Consider the following 16,135-nt stretch of genomic DNA (forward strand, 5'->3'; position numbering starts at 1 on the left):
TACCTTTTCAAATACAGGGAAGAGCTGGCTAAGAACATTTCTGAGGTCCGTCCATGGCATTTACTTGCTCCCAATGAGGACGGGATGCTTGTCACATACTGTGATTACATCTTTGTAATACACAAGTCCCAGCAGAAGAGGATGAACCCCTTCCTACCCTGGAATTTTGTTTTTACAGTTAGAGGAGTCTATCAAGTCTACATACTTTCCATAAGTTTAAATTTCCACTTAAAAACCTTTCGCTTCAAAAAAAAAAAAAAAAAGTATTATCTTGATTTGCACACAGGATGACTGGTTCAACACACTAGATTATTAACAGCCTGCTTTAATTACTGTGCTCAAATATACCATGTCTTAGTCTATGCTGAACATGCAACAACATTGGGGGGAAAGGCATGCTTCCCAAGCAGAGGGCTCTCCTACTGAAGGAGAAAAGCACACAGAGGACACGTGCTTTCACGCGCACTGTATTTGYGTGTTACGTACTACTCATTTCAGGAAAAAAGCAACTCTAACCAGAACTTGAGGGGAAAAATAGAAATATRAGAAGTTTGCAGATGAAGCATTCAAAAAACCTAGAACAGTTTTGGCAACAAATAACGTTTTTCCTTAGTAAAAAACCTGACCTGAAACAGTGAAACCTGTGCGTCATTCTTCTCTTGCTTGGATGATCTCCTCTTCTCCAAAACAAAAACCAGTAACAAGTGCATGTGTGGAGTGTGCGCACGTGGGTGTGCGAGTGCTTCTTTAACAGTCAGCAAGAAAGGGAAGAGCGTTTAAGTTCATGCACATTTTTATTGAGTAGTAATATAAAATGCTTCTTTCATTGTTACAAGTGCATGCTTTGATTGCCAACATTTCGAAGTCAAATTACAAAGGCAAGGCTGTAGGCTGTAGTGAATTACTTGGGCACTTATACAATTGTTAAAAAATATCAATGGACTGTTTGTTTCTTTTTCTTTTTTAGAATGAACCAGTTGAAACCCGTAACTGATATACAAAGGGAAAAAAGTGAAAAAATTACACATTTTGTGGCACATGACAGAACATAACAAAATGACTAAACCATTATGACATTAACAGTTATCATGCATTTAGAATTTCACATGTAACTACAAACTTATTTAAATTTCACAAGGTTTGCTAAACATGCTACCCATCTATATGTGCACTGACAAGCTTATGTTAAAAACTTTAAGAATACTCTCCCCTTAGATTTTTCAAAGCTTTTTTTGATTACAAAATTTCAAAGGCATTAAGCATTTTTTTTAGAGAATATAAAGTACGCCAGTATACATACATTTCCAGTATAAGTCAGACCACTAAGCGCATTACAGTCCCATACAGGCCTATACAGCCATTTTTTTCTTAAAAAACATGCATAGGCAGATTTTTACAGAATATAGATGCTTTTCACTGCACTTAATATGGTGTCTTGTTCACTATACTTAAAAATGCACCACTCATAAATATTTAAATTCAGCAAGCCACAACCAAGACTTGATTTACCAAAAAAAAAACCCCAGAAATCCCCCCAAACCAAACCCCCCTAAATATAAACAGCAAAAAAAGATAAATGTTATCATTATTCCAGTTTTTGTTTAAACAAAGAAAAGGATAATCGCTGGCAAATTAGTAAGATAAGTGTTATATTTAAAGAAGGGCATTGAAGCACACTAAAGAAACCTGAGGTAAGCATAATCTGTACAAAATTAAACTGTCTCTCTCTCGCTCGCTCTCGCTCTCTCTCTCTCTCTCTTTTTTTGGCATTTTAAACAAATTTCCAACATTCTTTTTTTTTTTCTTTTTTTCTATATTTTTAAAGACTGCCTAATTTATTTCATAGCCATTGTCTGACAAGAGTAGCAAAACATTATCAATAAATAGTCCTTATTTAGTTTGTACATTTTGTTAAAAATGTTTTGATGTTGTCCATGTTTAGTGCTGCAACTGTAAACGTACAATAGTTAGTAAGAAATTAAACAAAGTTTTCATGTCCAGTAACATAATAAAAGGCCTTTCAGTAACATATCTAGAAGTTCCCAATGCAGTAGGAAAACATGTTCATTCCCCTAACTTTGCAATATATACCAGCATTAGCTTTCGTTTTTTCTAGAAGCATTTTAAAGGCATATCCAAAGGAGGTGTCGATCCCCCACCCCCCTCCCACCAAAATAAAGTTTGCAATCTCTTCGTAGATGATTTTGTAAACTGAATCCAACACCTGGCCCCCCGAGCAAGTAAGCTATTATCAGAGGCAAGAACATCCAACTGCTGCCGTGCAGCAACCCCGTCGCGCCCTGCAGCTCAACCCCCCTCCCCTGGAAGTGGTCACTGAATATTGCTGCTATTACTGCCGTTGCTGTCAGTGCCATTAGTCTCTGTGGAGATTGCCTTGTTGATGGAGTTAAGGTTGGCATCGGACGGCACATCTCTGCGCGGAGGCATTCGCTCATTAATTCGATCTAAGCCTTTGGCCTCTTCGAAGCTAGTGATCTTATGTTGGGGTGAAAATCCTTTGATAGCTAAATAAAGGATTATTAAAAAGTAAAATTAGCAGCGTAACACTCTCGGCAGTCGTTTCCCCCAACTTAGTCGCGAGTGAGAAGGTCCTTCTTTGCAAAGAAGGCAATGCAAAACCTGACAACACGACGGACTCCTTACCGTTCTGGGAAAGGGCTGCAGGTTAAGCAYCACCGTCTCTTGCAAACCAGCTATTTTTTTTTCAACTAGATCAACTTCTGGTATTTTGCTGACCGCTGAGGTTCAGCTTAAAATACTACGCAGCTGACATGAAACTGCAGTTTGTAATCAGCAACAACGCTTCGGGCACGAGAGCGACCAGGTTATCGTCCCTTCCCATGACTTACAGCCTTAAAACCATTGTGCCTCGCGTAATTAGGGAAAACTCCCATCTGGCTTTGAAAGACCAGGTGAAAGCCGAAAGCACGGGCCAATTACAGCTGGCGAAGCCCCGACGTGCCCAGTTTACGTGATAGATGTTACAGCTCTGGGCGTATTTTGCATGTTCTGTATTGTCTAAAGTTCTTAGCTCAGGCGAGCCGCTTGCTGATGGGATTTCGCAGCGTAATCGCCCTCCCTGACCAACCTGGCCGTGTGGAAAGCAGTTTGTGGCAAACAGCAGTAATGCAGTGCAACCTGGATGGACTAGGGATAGCATTATTTTGGCATATTTGCACCTTTAAACTTTGAAAATACATTGACAATAGTCCAAAGTGCCAAGTGGACCTGAGGGGTTTTGAATCGCCTGTTAGCAACAGCGTTAATGGTGGCCCGCTGATCTTGGAGGGCAGCCCCAGGCTCGGAAACTAGAGTAGTCTACTAGAGTAGAGCGTGTCTTTTTTTCTTTCTTTCTTTCTTTTTTTCTTTTATTTTAATGATTTATGGTATTTGGGTTTAAAGCCAAAGAGAAAAAAGCGCTGTAGGCAAAGAGCAGGTTGAAGCTCTGAAGACGATTTGTAATGGCCTTCCGTGTGTTTTTCTCTTACCTACACACCAAATCAACCCGCGGCACTCCCAGAGCGCTGGCTGCGCTTTTGCTAGGCCTCTATCTCAACGTGCCGTAGGGCAGAAACGGTGTGCTAATACCAGGGAGCTGCAGACTCCCTGGGGAGTTTCAAASAGCAAATTCAATACCCCTTCTCTCCCTCTAGCTTCTCTCCTCCCTAGCCCAAAGCACTCCTGCTCTCCTGCCAACACACACGCCCAATTCGGGGCGGGGGGGGGGGCCTCCTTGGTATACTCTCTGCATTTTGTGGGGAGTGAGAAAAGCATTTTCATGCTGATATTTTTAGCCAACCATTCCCGTGCAAACGGACAGATCCTGCTTGCCTCAGGGTCTGTTTCCTTAAGCGGTTTCACAAAGGCTCTCTTGGAGCTGAGGCGCGTGGTCTTTAACCCGTATGACTTTGGCTTAGAACAACAACAACAACAGAACGGTGATCAGTCGGGCGAGCAGGGACGGAGCAGTGAAAACCGGACAGGCCCTACTGTAAGGTGCCTCCAGTTGTGCTTTTCCCCTCTACGTTCTGCCCCCGAGATGGAGATGTCTAACAAGCGCCCAGGCCAGTCCCGTAACGCAACCGTTTAAGGGACGGCCGTGGCGAAGCGGAGGCGCCTGCAAGCTGCCCAGCCCGGGGGGTGGCACCGGCACGGAGCACGGGCTGCCCGCGCGCCCCGGGTCCGGCGCCGGGGGGCAGCTTGGAAAGGAAGCGACATTTTGTCCGTTGTTAGCCCGGTCTCCGCGGACCAGCCGTTACGACTGCGGTGACAGTGTCTAACTAGAGGCGATGGCAAACCAAGGATTCACTCGGAGAGTGAATAATCCTGGAATGGGACCGTGTTCAGGCAATTGMATTTCGAGCAGACACATTATATATATAACCTGCAATACTGAAGAAGGTGCTCTGCTGTAGTTGCTGGTCAGACAATGAGTATTAGCAGTTTACATTGAGAGTCTACTAAACACAACACAGAGTCACAGAGAATCACAGAAAACAGCCAAACTGTCAACGAGAACGCACACTGCAGATTAGAGATTGCCAAGAGGAATAAATAATTCCAACATAAATAGCAGCTTACTCACTGCTATTTAGAAAGCAGTTGTATTTTCTCTTACTTATTTGTTCTATAATTTTATTCACTGCTTTACAGAAAAAAAATTCATCTGGCCAAAAGGGCGTATCTTACCAACGGACAGCAATCATTAGATTTTTTTTTTTTAATTAACTAAAAAAAAATACCCTCAGAAAATTTGAGAGGGGCAAGAACAAAATACAACTGAAGAATTTTGTTTTAAAGGGGAATTCTGAAAATTCTTCTTCCAAAACTTTATGATACTGAACGAATATTGTACATCTATAGTGCAATATGTCGTTGCTCTCTTCTAAACAGTATGGTTAAAAATTGATTCAAGGTTAAATTAGAGGTCTATCAATAAAGCACCAGTTTTCAACCCTAATCATTCAGAAACCTTCTGAGGCAGCCAGTCACTTTATATTTGTAGCTTAAATGGTGCTGATGTTAATGGTTGCTCTAATGTAAATATCCAGTGTGTAAACTGCCACTACCAGAGGAAATGGACATCTTGCAGACAAATGTCTCATGTTGTTATACTTTTAAAGAGAAACAGAAACATGCTGAACTGTAACAAAAGACCAATAAAAATTTTTTACTAATGACCTAAATGAAAAAAACAAACTGAAGGGAAAAAAAAAAAAAGAAAACAACCAGCAACAAAAAAGAAGAATGTTTATAAAAGCTGTGTGTCTTTCAAGACCAGAGATTGCTGAAAATGGTTTGAGGCAGAGAAATGACCCGGCCTTTTGCATGAGCTGGGCGTCAYAGAGCGCTGACTAGCTGCTGCCGTGCCGTGTCCCCTGAAATGCAAAGTCTCCCGACCTCTGACTGGGCAGTGCTCAGTGCTTGGTTCAACATACTGAAATTCCAACATTGACTGCAACTCTCAGAAAGAAAGACGCCACCACCACAGAAATAAATAAATAAATAAATAAAATTTCCCCTTTAAAGCAATTACATTTTGGTTAATACCGAGCCACAATTGTTAGCCCAACACCCACACAATCTGTACAAGCTACAGCAAAATGAATACACCCAGCAGAGCCCTTATCTGTTGTAGGAGCAACAGAAAGGGGACTGGCCAATTTACCTTCATCAGCCTCAATAGCCTCAACAGTAGCTGAAGAGAAGAAAGGGGTAGCAAAACGAATGAGAAAAATGAGCAGAGGATTTTAACTCTAAGAACAAGTCAGTGAATAGCAAAGGAGCTAATACACTAATGTTACTGTAAGTGCTGGATTTTGGCAAAACAGACACACACAGAAATGCTACATGAAAACAATAACTTGCAGATTGATTTAAGCTATAGTTTCTTTTTAAGCAGAAAGATTCACAAAAAGTTCTTAGAGACTTATTTGAATTTTTTCTTTCAACTTAAAAAATTACAAAGTGAAAATGTCTTCCATATTGCACATCTGACCTTCCAAGTTTATTGTATAATTCCCACAGCATTTAATAAGAGCAGTTTGATTTGCACTGTTAAAAGCTAATGAAAAATGGCATAAAGCCATCACACAAAATTCATTCCACTTACGAGGTCAGCTTGAAAACTATTAGCTGCCACTACAGCAGCGAAAGAAGCACATGTACAACTTGAAGAATATTTTTCACTCTCCTGACTAAAAGAAAGCTCCCTGCAACATAGGAGAGAATTTGCTCAGACAACTTTTCCTTGGCTTGCAGGCTCGCTCAGTCTGCTCCATCTGCAAACCTCCTTTACAACAACGCCGTTTCTGAAAACGAAATGGTTTTTGTATTTTAAATCAAWTGGGGCAAATGCAAAAACTGAAAGCTGTTGGGCTCCCAGAACTGCAAAGCCTGGTCAGAGAGAAAAGAGGAGGCTGCTGCAGTGTTATGAGTACACTGTATTTTATCACTGTCTTGAAACCATTCATTGTTCTTAAAATCATCATCTGCATTTGAATTCTACCTAGCAGTTTTGGCTTGAATTTATTTCTACAGCTGGACACAGCTGAATCCAATCAGCAAATGCAATCTAATGTATTAACAGTACAGCTCAAATATTTAAAAAGGAATTTTGATTTTCAATAACTCCACTAGTTAAGAGAATAGGTCAAGCAGCAAAGTTTTGGGGAATTCACCTTTCCCTTTTTGTCTTATTTTCCTCAATGTAGTAACTTTTCTGTCCCTCCATATCGCCCCAAACATTTTTTTCTTGTAATTAGGATGTTAAATATGGATTGAGTCAATGCTAGAACATGTGTACAATCATCTTGCTGCATGGGGAAACTAGAGGAGGTAATCCGCATGCACCAAGCTGAGCCTGTGCCTCTCAAGCTACAGAGCAAGAGAGATGGCAAAATTAAGGAACTAAACCACTGTGAACTTAAAATAAAATGAAACACAGTAACTATGATGGGAAATTAACATGAATAACCAGATCCAAACCAGCACTGCCACATTAGGAAAAAAAATGACGACTAAAATGTGTACTGCCACAGAACATATTGGTCATATTTTCTGTTAATACATACAGTAGTATGAACACGTGCTTAACAGAAACTATGTGAATTTCAGATTATATGGTGAATGGTGTACTACATGTCAACTAATGTAGGAGTCTGTATATAGTAATGTTTTACTAAGCCAGAATACTGCAGTATGAGGAGATTTTCCTTTTAACCATCATAGGAAGAACTTTAGCCAATATTCTAAAAATTCATTTCAATTCCCAGTATTTTGCCAGGGCAACAATAGCAGTTTCCAAATTTTCTGACAAATCTAAGGAAACCATACTGAGCAGAGCCTAGATGAAGACCCCAGCCCCTTTAACTGAGGCATCCTGCGGAATCATATTGCAGCATTTTCAAAGCAGAACGTTACTAAGTGTGTAACACACAAGTCATCAAAAAGAAAAAAGGGAAGGATAAAACAGGAGAAGAAGGTTTATCAAAGAATACCTGAATCTTCTAGATAAGAGAAAAGAGACAGCAAAGGGAAAAATACAGAGAAAGAATACTCCAGGAAGGAAACAGGAAAATAAGAGGCTGAGACTGTGTTAAGAATATAAACATATTTCTATTTCATACATGTACTGACTACGGAACTACAGTAAGTGTTAGGACATTCTTGTGTGCCTAGTATGTATTATACAGTAATATACATATAAAAAAGGAGAGCTTACAATGGTAAATTAAATACTTTGCTGCTCCTTATTCCAAGAGAAATTTTTTTAATCAAAGGCAGCCCTATTACTGACTTACAGATTTCCTGTAACAAAAAGCACTTGATATAAAACTGAACTGACAATCTGTACTGTGTTTGCGTACAAGGCAAAACCAGTGTTTGTAAGAGCCTCCCTTCACTTTGGCTTAAATCAGAACGTGAAATTGTTCTCATGCTGTCATACAGAATTGCTGGAAGATAAAATCTACTCCCAGAACTATTTTTATTGGTGAGCCTCTAAGAGGAAGAATAAATCAGATAAAATAAGAGTTTGAGTGTCATTATCTAAGCTGAATCTTCAGTACTCAGTGTATCGAAAGCTGGTCCTAAAACAAATAATAAAAGATGACACTGTAAACTGTGGAAAGAGTGCACTCACATGTGATGCTGATCTACCATTCTGAGCAGCTGAATTTTAGGGATTTTTCTCCTTTGAAAATATCAGTGATGTAGTAAGTCTTGAGAAGTGGCCTTACATGAACTGCTCACAAATGCTCAAGTACAGCAAACCATCTGTTTTATTCTGTGCTTTATTATATTTATTTTCTATGAGAAGACTGCAGTTAATTTCTTTGGGTTCTGCAGTTAAAAAATCTTCTTTTTAAACACACAATGTCACACACAGGCAAACATGCTTACCGCTTTGCAGTGTTTGTTTTCCTCCAGAGAGCACACCACTGGGCAGCATTCCTGTTGGAGTCAAACCTTTCAGCGTCAGCACACTTTCACTCTCTTCTCTGCAGGGAGAGGGAGGAAGAAAAAACCAAACAAACAAAACCAGTAAATCATTTTCGGTCTTTTAGGATTAAAAAAAAAAAAAAAAAAAAAAAAAAAGTTCTAGGCACCTTAAGCTACACCTATCCTGCAATTAGGTTATGTCCAACATCTTAACTAGAAAAGAGGCATCTATTTTTACACCTGCACCAGCACCGTCCTCCTTGCAGTGCCTGGGCTTCTCCTCTAAGTACGTAGTTCACCACTGCACCATGCAACACACAGACTCCTTTTGTAGTTAATGCTCTGACTCTGGATCTGTGAAGTGATGTATACAAATAGATGTATTTGCCTATAGTGTTAAAACCACAAACATGAAAGAAGGAAGACTAAAGGAACAGCACTTGCCAGCAACACATGCAGATCTGTCCCATATAATGTGGTCAGAAGTACTCTTAAATTGTTGTTTTGGTTTTGTCTGCACTAACAGTCAGATGCATATTTTATTATTTATCATCAGTCGCTAAAAAAGCACCTGAAAAGCTCATTAAAGTTAATAAGCAATTTTACTCTTACTAGCACTCTTTCTAAATTTTTTTAATCATTTTTTTCCTACATCTTTTCTGTATGCTGAAAGTAGTACTGATTTCAAGGAAAACAGTTTAGGAAGCCTAAATGTTGTTGTAGGTCTCCAAATACACAGTTTTTCATATATGTCAAGACAACTATCACAGCTCTATCCAGACAAGAAGTTAAATACAGCTTTCTGTGAGCACTACAATGCTGTCTCTGATGACATACTTTCTCAGCAGCAAAATTGACCTCAATTCTTTAAAAGWAGTCTACTTTGAAGCATTTTACTTTGAAATACATAATGACATTAAGCTGGAGGAAGCAAAGACAGAATTTAGTTTTGCATTCACTTCATGATACCATGGTTCTGTCTATCAAAATTGTCTATCAACAATTCTAGTACATACAATTTCTTGAAGCCTACATGCCCTGAATTACTCAAGTATTTCAAATAGTTCTTGTTTACCGACTGTGTAGACTCTTCAGGTTATTTTTAGTTTGATAATAAGTCTTCCTATGCAGATTTCTTTGTGTAAAAGTCAGAATCAGATTCTGTGTCTGTTTTTCTTTCAAGTTTTCAAAGCAATTAGAACTAATGCAACATCCAAGTTCTTCCAGAATTAACACAGTATTTTCATCCCATTAAAGAATATTACACACCAAAATTTTTGCTTTCTCTTGATTATTTGCCTCTGCAAGTGCATAATCTGTATTTTCCATTCAGTTCATTTAATCTGTCTTTTGAATTAAATTGAAATAGCACTTATGGCTTTGCCTTCATAGGAAATGTTTATGCACAGTACTTTTTATTCTTTAAAAAACATGTCCCCAAGAAACTTCTGTATTACAAATTCTGATATTTTTAGCCCTCAATGTTCTTTACTTAATATTTAATCTCATTTCCCTTTTTAACTAATATTTTATTTACCTCTTACACCTGTCTAAACATATTCAGAGAAAAGTCAGAGTAGAGAATACAAGGTCACAGAGATGCTGTCTTCCAGTGAGCGTACGCCAGTATTTCTATGATGACTTTCCTTGGCAAAGCTTATTTATAACCTTTGAAATTGAATACAATGATATTTTGTCATCTAATTTTGAGATTTACGTAGTTGAAGTGATCACACAGATAGGAGCTTGGCCACTTAGAGAACAGGTTTGACTGAGCTCTTTGGCTGCAATCAGAGAGCAGGTTGTTTGGAAAAGCTGTTCAAGAACTGCTGGAATAAGTTTCACCACATGCCACAGACACTGTAGGCAAAACACCAAAGCAGGACCTGAAAGACTTTGGAAATAGGCTGTTCTAGGTGATGGTGCCACCTCAGGCTTTTCATGGTTATAAACGGTTATTAGACGCTTGTTTGTTAAACATGGATTTTGCTGGCAAAAATCTTWAAAAAAATAATTCAGGCCATTCTACAGAGATTCCATTTGTAAGATAAACCTCACGTAATCCTAGCTGCCAGAAGTCTGCCATTTAGCTAAGGAGAACCAAGTTGTCACAGCAAGAGAGGGAGAAGTACCCCAATGGGCTTGCCAGGCTGTAGCTGCGATGAAACGTCGTTCATCCCATTGGAAGACTCACAGCACAACTGCCCAGCGGAGCGACCTGCTGATCTCCTGGCTACGCCTGACCACRGTAAGGATTGCACTGTATTTGCTAGCTAAAGTTAGATGAGAGCAAAGTAATAGCCCTTATCTGCAGTCCTCCTTGCAATGTCTCAAAATATTGATTTTTCTGAAGTAATTTAGAGGAGGGCTCCAATGTTCAAATGGTGCTAAAGCCTAAGGTATTAGGCTCATATATATCACCTAAAACCAGGTGCACATAAAAATTATGCTGTGCCCTTGTCTCCTCCCTGAAAGCATTGAAATGCCTGGTCCCTTTTGAAAGGCTTTGACATATTTGTGACATGAATAGTATAAAAGTTATCAAAAATCAGACACATCAATCGAGCATCCAATTTCAAACCTTTTTGTACATTTTAAGTCCAGATTTCTATAAATTCATCCTACTTTTCAAATGATGCTCCACTGCAAAATACAGCAGATCCAGAATCTATGGTTCAAGGTTATGGGAGAAAGCCAGGGCTTCCCCACTTTGTCAGCTCAGCTATCATTASAGAAAAATAATCATGCTGTTTTATGAAGGTGGTGGCAATGTCAGCTTCAGGCTCTGTGCCAGACTTAACACAGAGGAGCAGGTGGAAACATTTGATTGCTCTTCCATCTAGTTTAGGAAAAAGGCATTAGACCAACTTTTTTATTTTTTAAAGGTATCGCTTGAATTAGCATGTGCATCACTAGCAATTCACATATAACGCTTGGGAAACCCCAGGGATGAAGTCTTTCACCTCAGTACACTATTTAAAACTACGCTGCTGCAATCTGCAATGCATGGGAGAAGTGCTGCGTCCATGGGAAGCCCCACTGACAACCTGCCCACTGCTTGCATGCTGCTGAAATGAAGAAAGTATGTTCTTTGAGAAACTATACCGATACACTTCAAAAAAAAAAAAAAAATCACCTTGAAAATGTTTTGGACCAGCTCTAATAGCCATAAACTCACCACAGCAGAGGAATGTACAATTTCCCAGAAAAAAAAAAATCCTTCTCTTGAAAGAGCGGAAAAACTGTAGTATTTGGACGCGACAACAGCACAGCGCAGTATGCTTTCTGGTCTACTTAAAGACATCAAATGGGRAGTTTTAAACATTATGTAGCAATTAGTTCTCAGGTTCATGTGAGGGAGTGCAAGTGAAGGTAAGGAGCTGCTGTTGTTTGCACTGATTTGCTGGAGTTTCAGTTAAATGAGCCTAATGCTTTCATCTTCAATTATCTTTATTCGTGGCTGCAGCAACAACTATGGGTGACAAAGTTGGACAGTTTGCTTCCTTTTTAATACACTATTATGCTGAATATACTCTTTCTCTACATTTAACTCTTGCTTCACAGTGGCTAACAGAGTTAATTTGTAGCATTAGAGAGAAAAAGGCTTTCTTAAAGAAAGGAAATAGTAAGTTTCTCCGTTYGTGGTTTTTCATTTGGTTTTTAGTTTCAAGTTCAGCAAAAGCACCGAGGAAGATTATTCAGAGCTATAGTAAATAACAGTATTGTATAGATAAAGTGACTTCTAAAATGTTGCAGGAAAAATGACTGGGTGGTGTGTTAAAATATCAAATAATGCTTGCTGCCTGATTAACAGTAGAGTGCTCTCAGTAATCATTAAAAGATTTCCTTTAAAATAAAAAGTCCATCCAAAACAGCAAAAACCTTACCTTAGCACTGAGAAAACTCTAGCCATTTTTCCTATTGCTCTTATCTTGTTCCTTATAACCTCCTTTCGAGCTGCAGCTGTTGCTCCTATGGAAAATACATTAAAAACAGTTATAGTGCCTTATAAGCAATAAACCACTATTCTGAAGTCTGAATACAATGTTTTCACTATATATAAGGAACACAATATTGATACTACAGTTTGTCAAACTAAGCCATATCTGCAGTCAAAACCCAAAATACTAATTTATTTACAGCTCCAGACCGTTTCATCACTCTTGAACACTCTAGCTATTGGTACCTTGAGAAATGTGATCCTTTTTCCACTACACATTAAGACAGCATTTTTTCATCACTGTAATTCAGTTTTGCATTTCAAAAATATTTTCAGAGACCATAGTCTATTGAAAACAAGTTCTTCAAATTTGACAAAATGCAAAAAAGATATTCAACACGAACAGCGTCTAAACCCTTAAAAATCTGCATTTTACAAAAGAATTTTTTGATGCAGCAATGGAGTTAAATTGATTGCAGCATCTCATCATTTTAAATGGAAAAATACATTTCACTTAATTTTCAAAAACCTGACTAGCATAAAAGTTTGGGTCCAAGAGGGTCCTAGCGGGGTTCCTTCCCCCTTCCCCCCCCCCCCCCATATATTTAACTGGTTATGAAACCTAAAAGATTTGAAAACCAGCATGAAATTGCAGGCATTGCATTAGCTAGTAGTGGTTAAGGGTGTCCAGCGATTCAGCTTCCTTCTCGTCCCTGCTGCAGCCTGCTCGGACTCCCCATTGCCTTGAAATTCAGGAGCTCACAAAATAAAGTGCCTTAAAAAAGGAACGGAGACTGGAGGCCAGCGAGTTTCATACCAGCGAGTCTTGTTCGGATGCTACCAAAGGCATCCAAGTGAACCGGGGAAACAAGTATTTGTACTAATAAAGAACCAGAAACAACCATTTCTTTTAATAAGGAAAAATCCTGCTCCGCAAGAAAAYGCCACATTACACTAAGTAAAACAGCTTCAGTTAACAGTCAGTCACAGCCACCGAGGGCACAACGCTTTCTGCCCAGAGTGTCGAAGGCAGGCGAGCGTGGCTCCTACGGATGCTGCCTGGCAGCTTCGTCTCAGAGGTTCGAGAGGGCAGCTAGGAAAACACTACCTCAAAATAACACTTTGCTCTTGCTATTCCAAAATTCAAGGACAAAATGAAAATTTCTGTCTTCGATTCGTAATAAGTTCATCCATTTCATTAAGCTGGATCGATCAGCGAGGCTCAGAGAGCAGGAAAGCCCCAAACCTGGGGCACCGATGCCGGCAGCGAAGGCCGGGCTGAGGGGAGGGCAGGCGGAGGAGCAGCCGAGCCGCCGCGGGCGCCGGGGCGAGGCGCCGCCGGGCTCCAGCGACAAACGCCGGAGATGAAAAGCGGCGAGCGAGACGCCCGTGCACGGGCCCCCGCCGGACAGACTCTCCTTCAGCGTATTTTGAGCTCAAAGCGGCTCCAGCCGAAAGCGGTCGGCGTGAACTACCGGCTCCGCCGAGCTCACAGGCCGTTGCAGCGGCGGCGCCCGCGCGGCCTCCTCCACGCGCTCGCGGCCCTTTGGCGGGCAACGGGGCGCTGCGACCGTGCTGCGCGCTGCCTGCGAGATCGTTCTTCCGCCTCCTGTTTTCTCCACGCATCTGTGCTGACAGCAGCCCCAGGCCGCTGTTTCAAGTGCTGCTACCCATCCTACTGCAAATTTCTCAATTGCAATTGAGCTCGCAACAGTTTGAGGTGAYCACTGAAAACACCGAGGTGATGGAACAGCATTTCCCAGGTGACTAGGTGGCTCGGCTGCAATCCGGGATTTTAAAAGAGGTGAAATGGGTATACATTTTTTTTTTCCTGTGCTTAGATTTCAAAATGAGCAATACTCCTCCTCAAAACTTTCAGGAATGAAAATAAACTCACCTCCTAAACCCTAGAGCTCTTCAAGCTACGTAACCACGTGAACAAACATCACAGAAAATGCAATAAAAACCRAGGATGAATTCCCCTGCAACATGTAATATCGGGGTGGAGATTAAGCTGAATCCCAAACAGTGCTAGGGCYGAGTTTTATACACTTTATAGCTCCCTAGCCGCGAGCTTGCCAGCCGCCGGCGCACGCCGCAGCAGCGCTGCGGAGCTGCGCACGCCTCGGCCGGCTCGCAGGCGCAGAGCGTGGCGACGGCGCGCAGAGGTGCTGCTCTGCTCGGGTACAACGGAGCACGCAGATTCTGCCTTCTCGCCTTTTGGGGCAGCCATGAAAAYGCGGTGCTTTATTTCCAGGCATTCCCAGCTGTCGCCCTGATCTGCCCTCAGATCAGGAGTCTCTGTCTGGAGGGTGAGCACGAACGCAGCTCTGCTCACACGGACGTCCTCCAAAGAGAAAGCCAGCCCTCAGCCCAAGCGCGCGCTTCTGCGCAATGCAGAGCGAGAGAACAGGTAGCTGTAGCTAGACTGTATTTACCGTATTAGTAACAGCTTAATGAAAAATTGAAATTCAACAGCAATAATTCAATTGGGCCTTCAGGAACTAGATGAAATACATTCCTGCCCCAGCTACTACAGTCTAACCGAACTATATTCTCCAGACAGCAAGGACGTGGCTTTCACTTCTTTTCCTCTCTAGGAAAATACCCCCCCACTTAAACACGAACCGTCCTTGCTCAGGTCTCACGATCCCTGTTCCTTGGTTTCTTACAAGCCCACCCTGCCCTAGCTGATCATGCAAGTATAGCTGACTGTTTCAGCCACTATTTAATATTTAAGAAGAAAGAGTTGAGAATCAAACACTGGAAATATAATTTAACACTGAAGTAAGATACAAGAGTCTTTCCTGTAAATATAAAATAGGAATGAATGTACTTTACYGCGAAACACAATGGACCCACAGTGACTACTTTCGTACAGATACACATAAAAGGCTACTAATATGATGCTAAATAAAGACGCAAATGGTTTAAAGTATCTTCTGTTCTCTAATTAATGCTAATGATTTTATTTATCCTATTTGAYTTTATTAAAAATTATTTGCTAAATTAATTGATAATTGATAAAACTGATATTGTCAAAACATCTCCCCAAAATCTGATATTCACAGTGCAATATTGTGTGAGATTGATATTCGGTTTTGACTGAATGCAGCTAACCTAGCGGTATTTGGATTCCATAATTACGTATACATAATTCTTAGACTCATATTTCCATTGCAAATACTCCAGGTCAGTACTGTGCAATTCACCGTGACTCTGAAGCTGCACTGAAGTACTTCAGCTAGACTTCAACATACGCTTACGTGAAAGAAAATGGGTCATAGCCAAAGAAATGGTTAAATTTAGCCTTTGCAAACATTGTCTGATATCCCCTTAAAATTTTACTTTTCTTTCAATATCTTAAATCATATTTCTTTGAAGAGAACTTAAATTTTAAAAAATCACAAACACAACTGAAGTTAAAACTGGAGGAGACAAATTATTTGGAGGAGTGGGAGGGGGGAACCCAAACTTTGAATCTTACTTCTTCAGTAATTCAACAAATTCTATTGGATTTTGGATTTATAGCACCCAAACACATATCTCGCAAGCTGGATATGCAGGATTTCTTATGTAAAATGTAATTTAGACCTTCAGATTAAGAAGCAGAACAATGAAAAATGACTATAAACTCTGAAAATATTCAAGATGTAGGGATGAATGGATAAATAATGATACTGAGTAAATAAACCAAAGCAAGATCTTTCTCAATGGTATCCTAATATATTA

At 40.3% G+C, this 16,135-nt stretch overlaps 1 protein-coding gene across 1 annotated transcript in view; it reads right to left on the bottom strand.

Moving 5' to 3' along the window:
* Window positions 1–775: 775 nt before the first annotated feature.
* Window positions 776–16,135, bottom strand: part of PPP3CA (protein phosphatase 3 catalytic subunit alpha) — a 198,833-nt gene continuing 183,473 nt past the window's right edge. The window contains exons 11-13 of the mRNA XM_085325599.1: window positions 12,351–12,435; window positions 8,425–8,522; window positions 776–2,525 (exon numbers count right to left, since the gene is read on the bottom strand). Coding sequence (XP_085181725.1) covers window positions 2,332–2,525; window positions 8,425–8,522; window positions 12,351–12,435 — 377 coding nt within the window. The 3' untranslated portion in view covers window positions 776–2,331. The remainder of the gene's footprint in view (window positions 2,526–8,424; window positions 8,523–12,350; window positions 12,436–16,135) is intronic.

Source organism: Rhea americana, unplaced genomic scaffold (genome assembly GCF_003343005.1).
Source record: "Rhea americana isolate MKP2758 unplaced genomic scaffold, rheAme1 scaffold_99, whole genome shotgun sequence".
Classification (NCBI taxonomy): Eukaryota; Metazoa; Chordata; class Aves; order Rheiformes; family Rheidae; genus Rhea; species Rhea americana.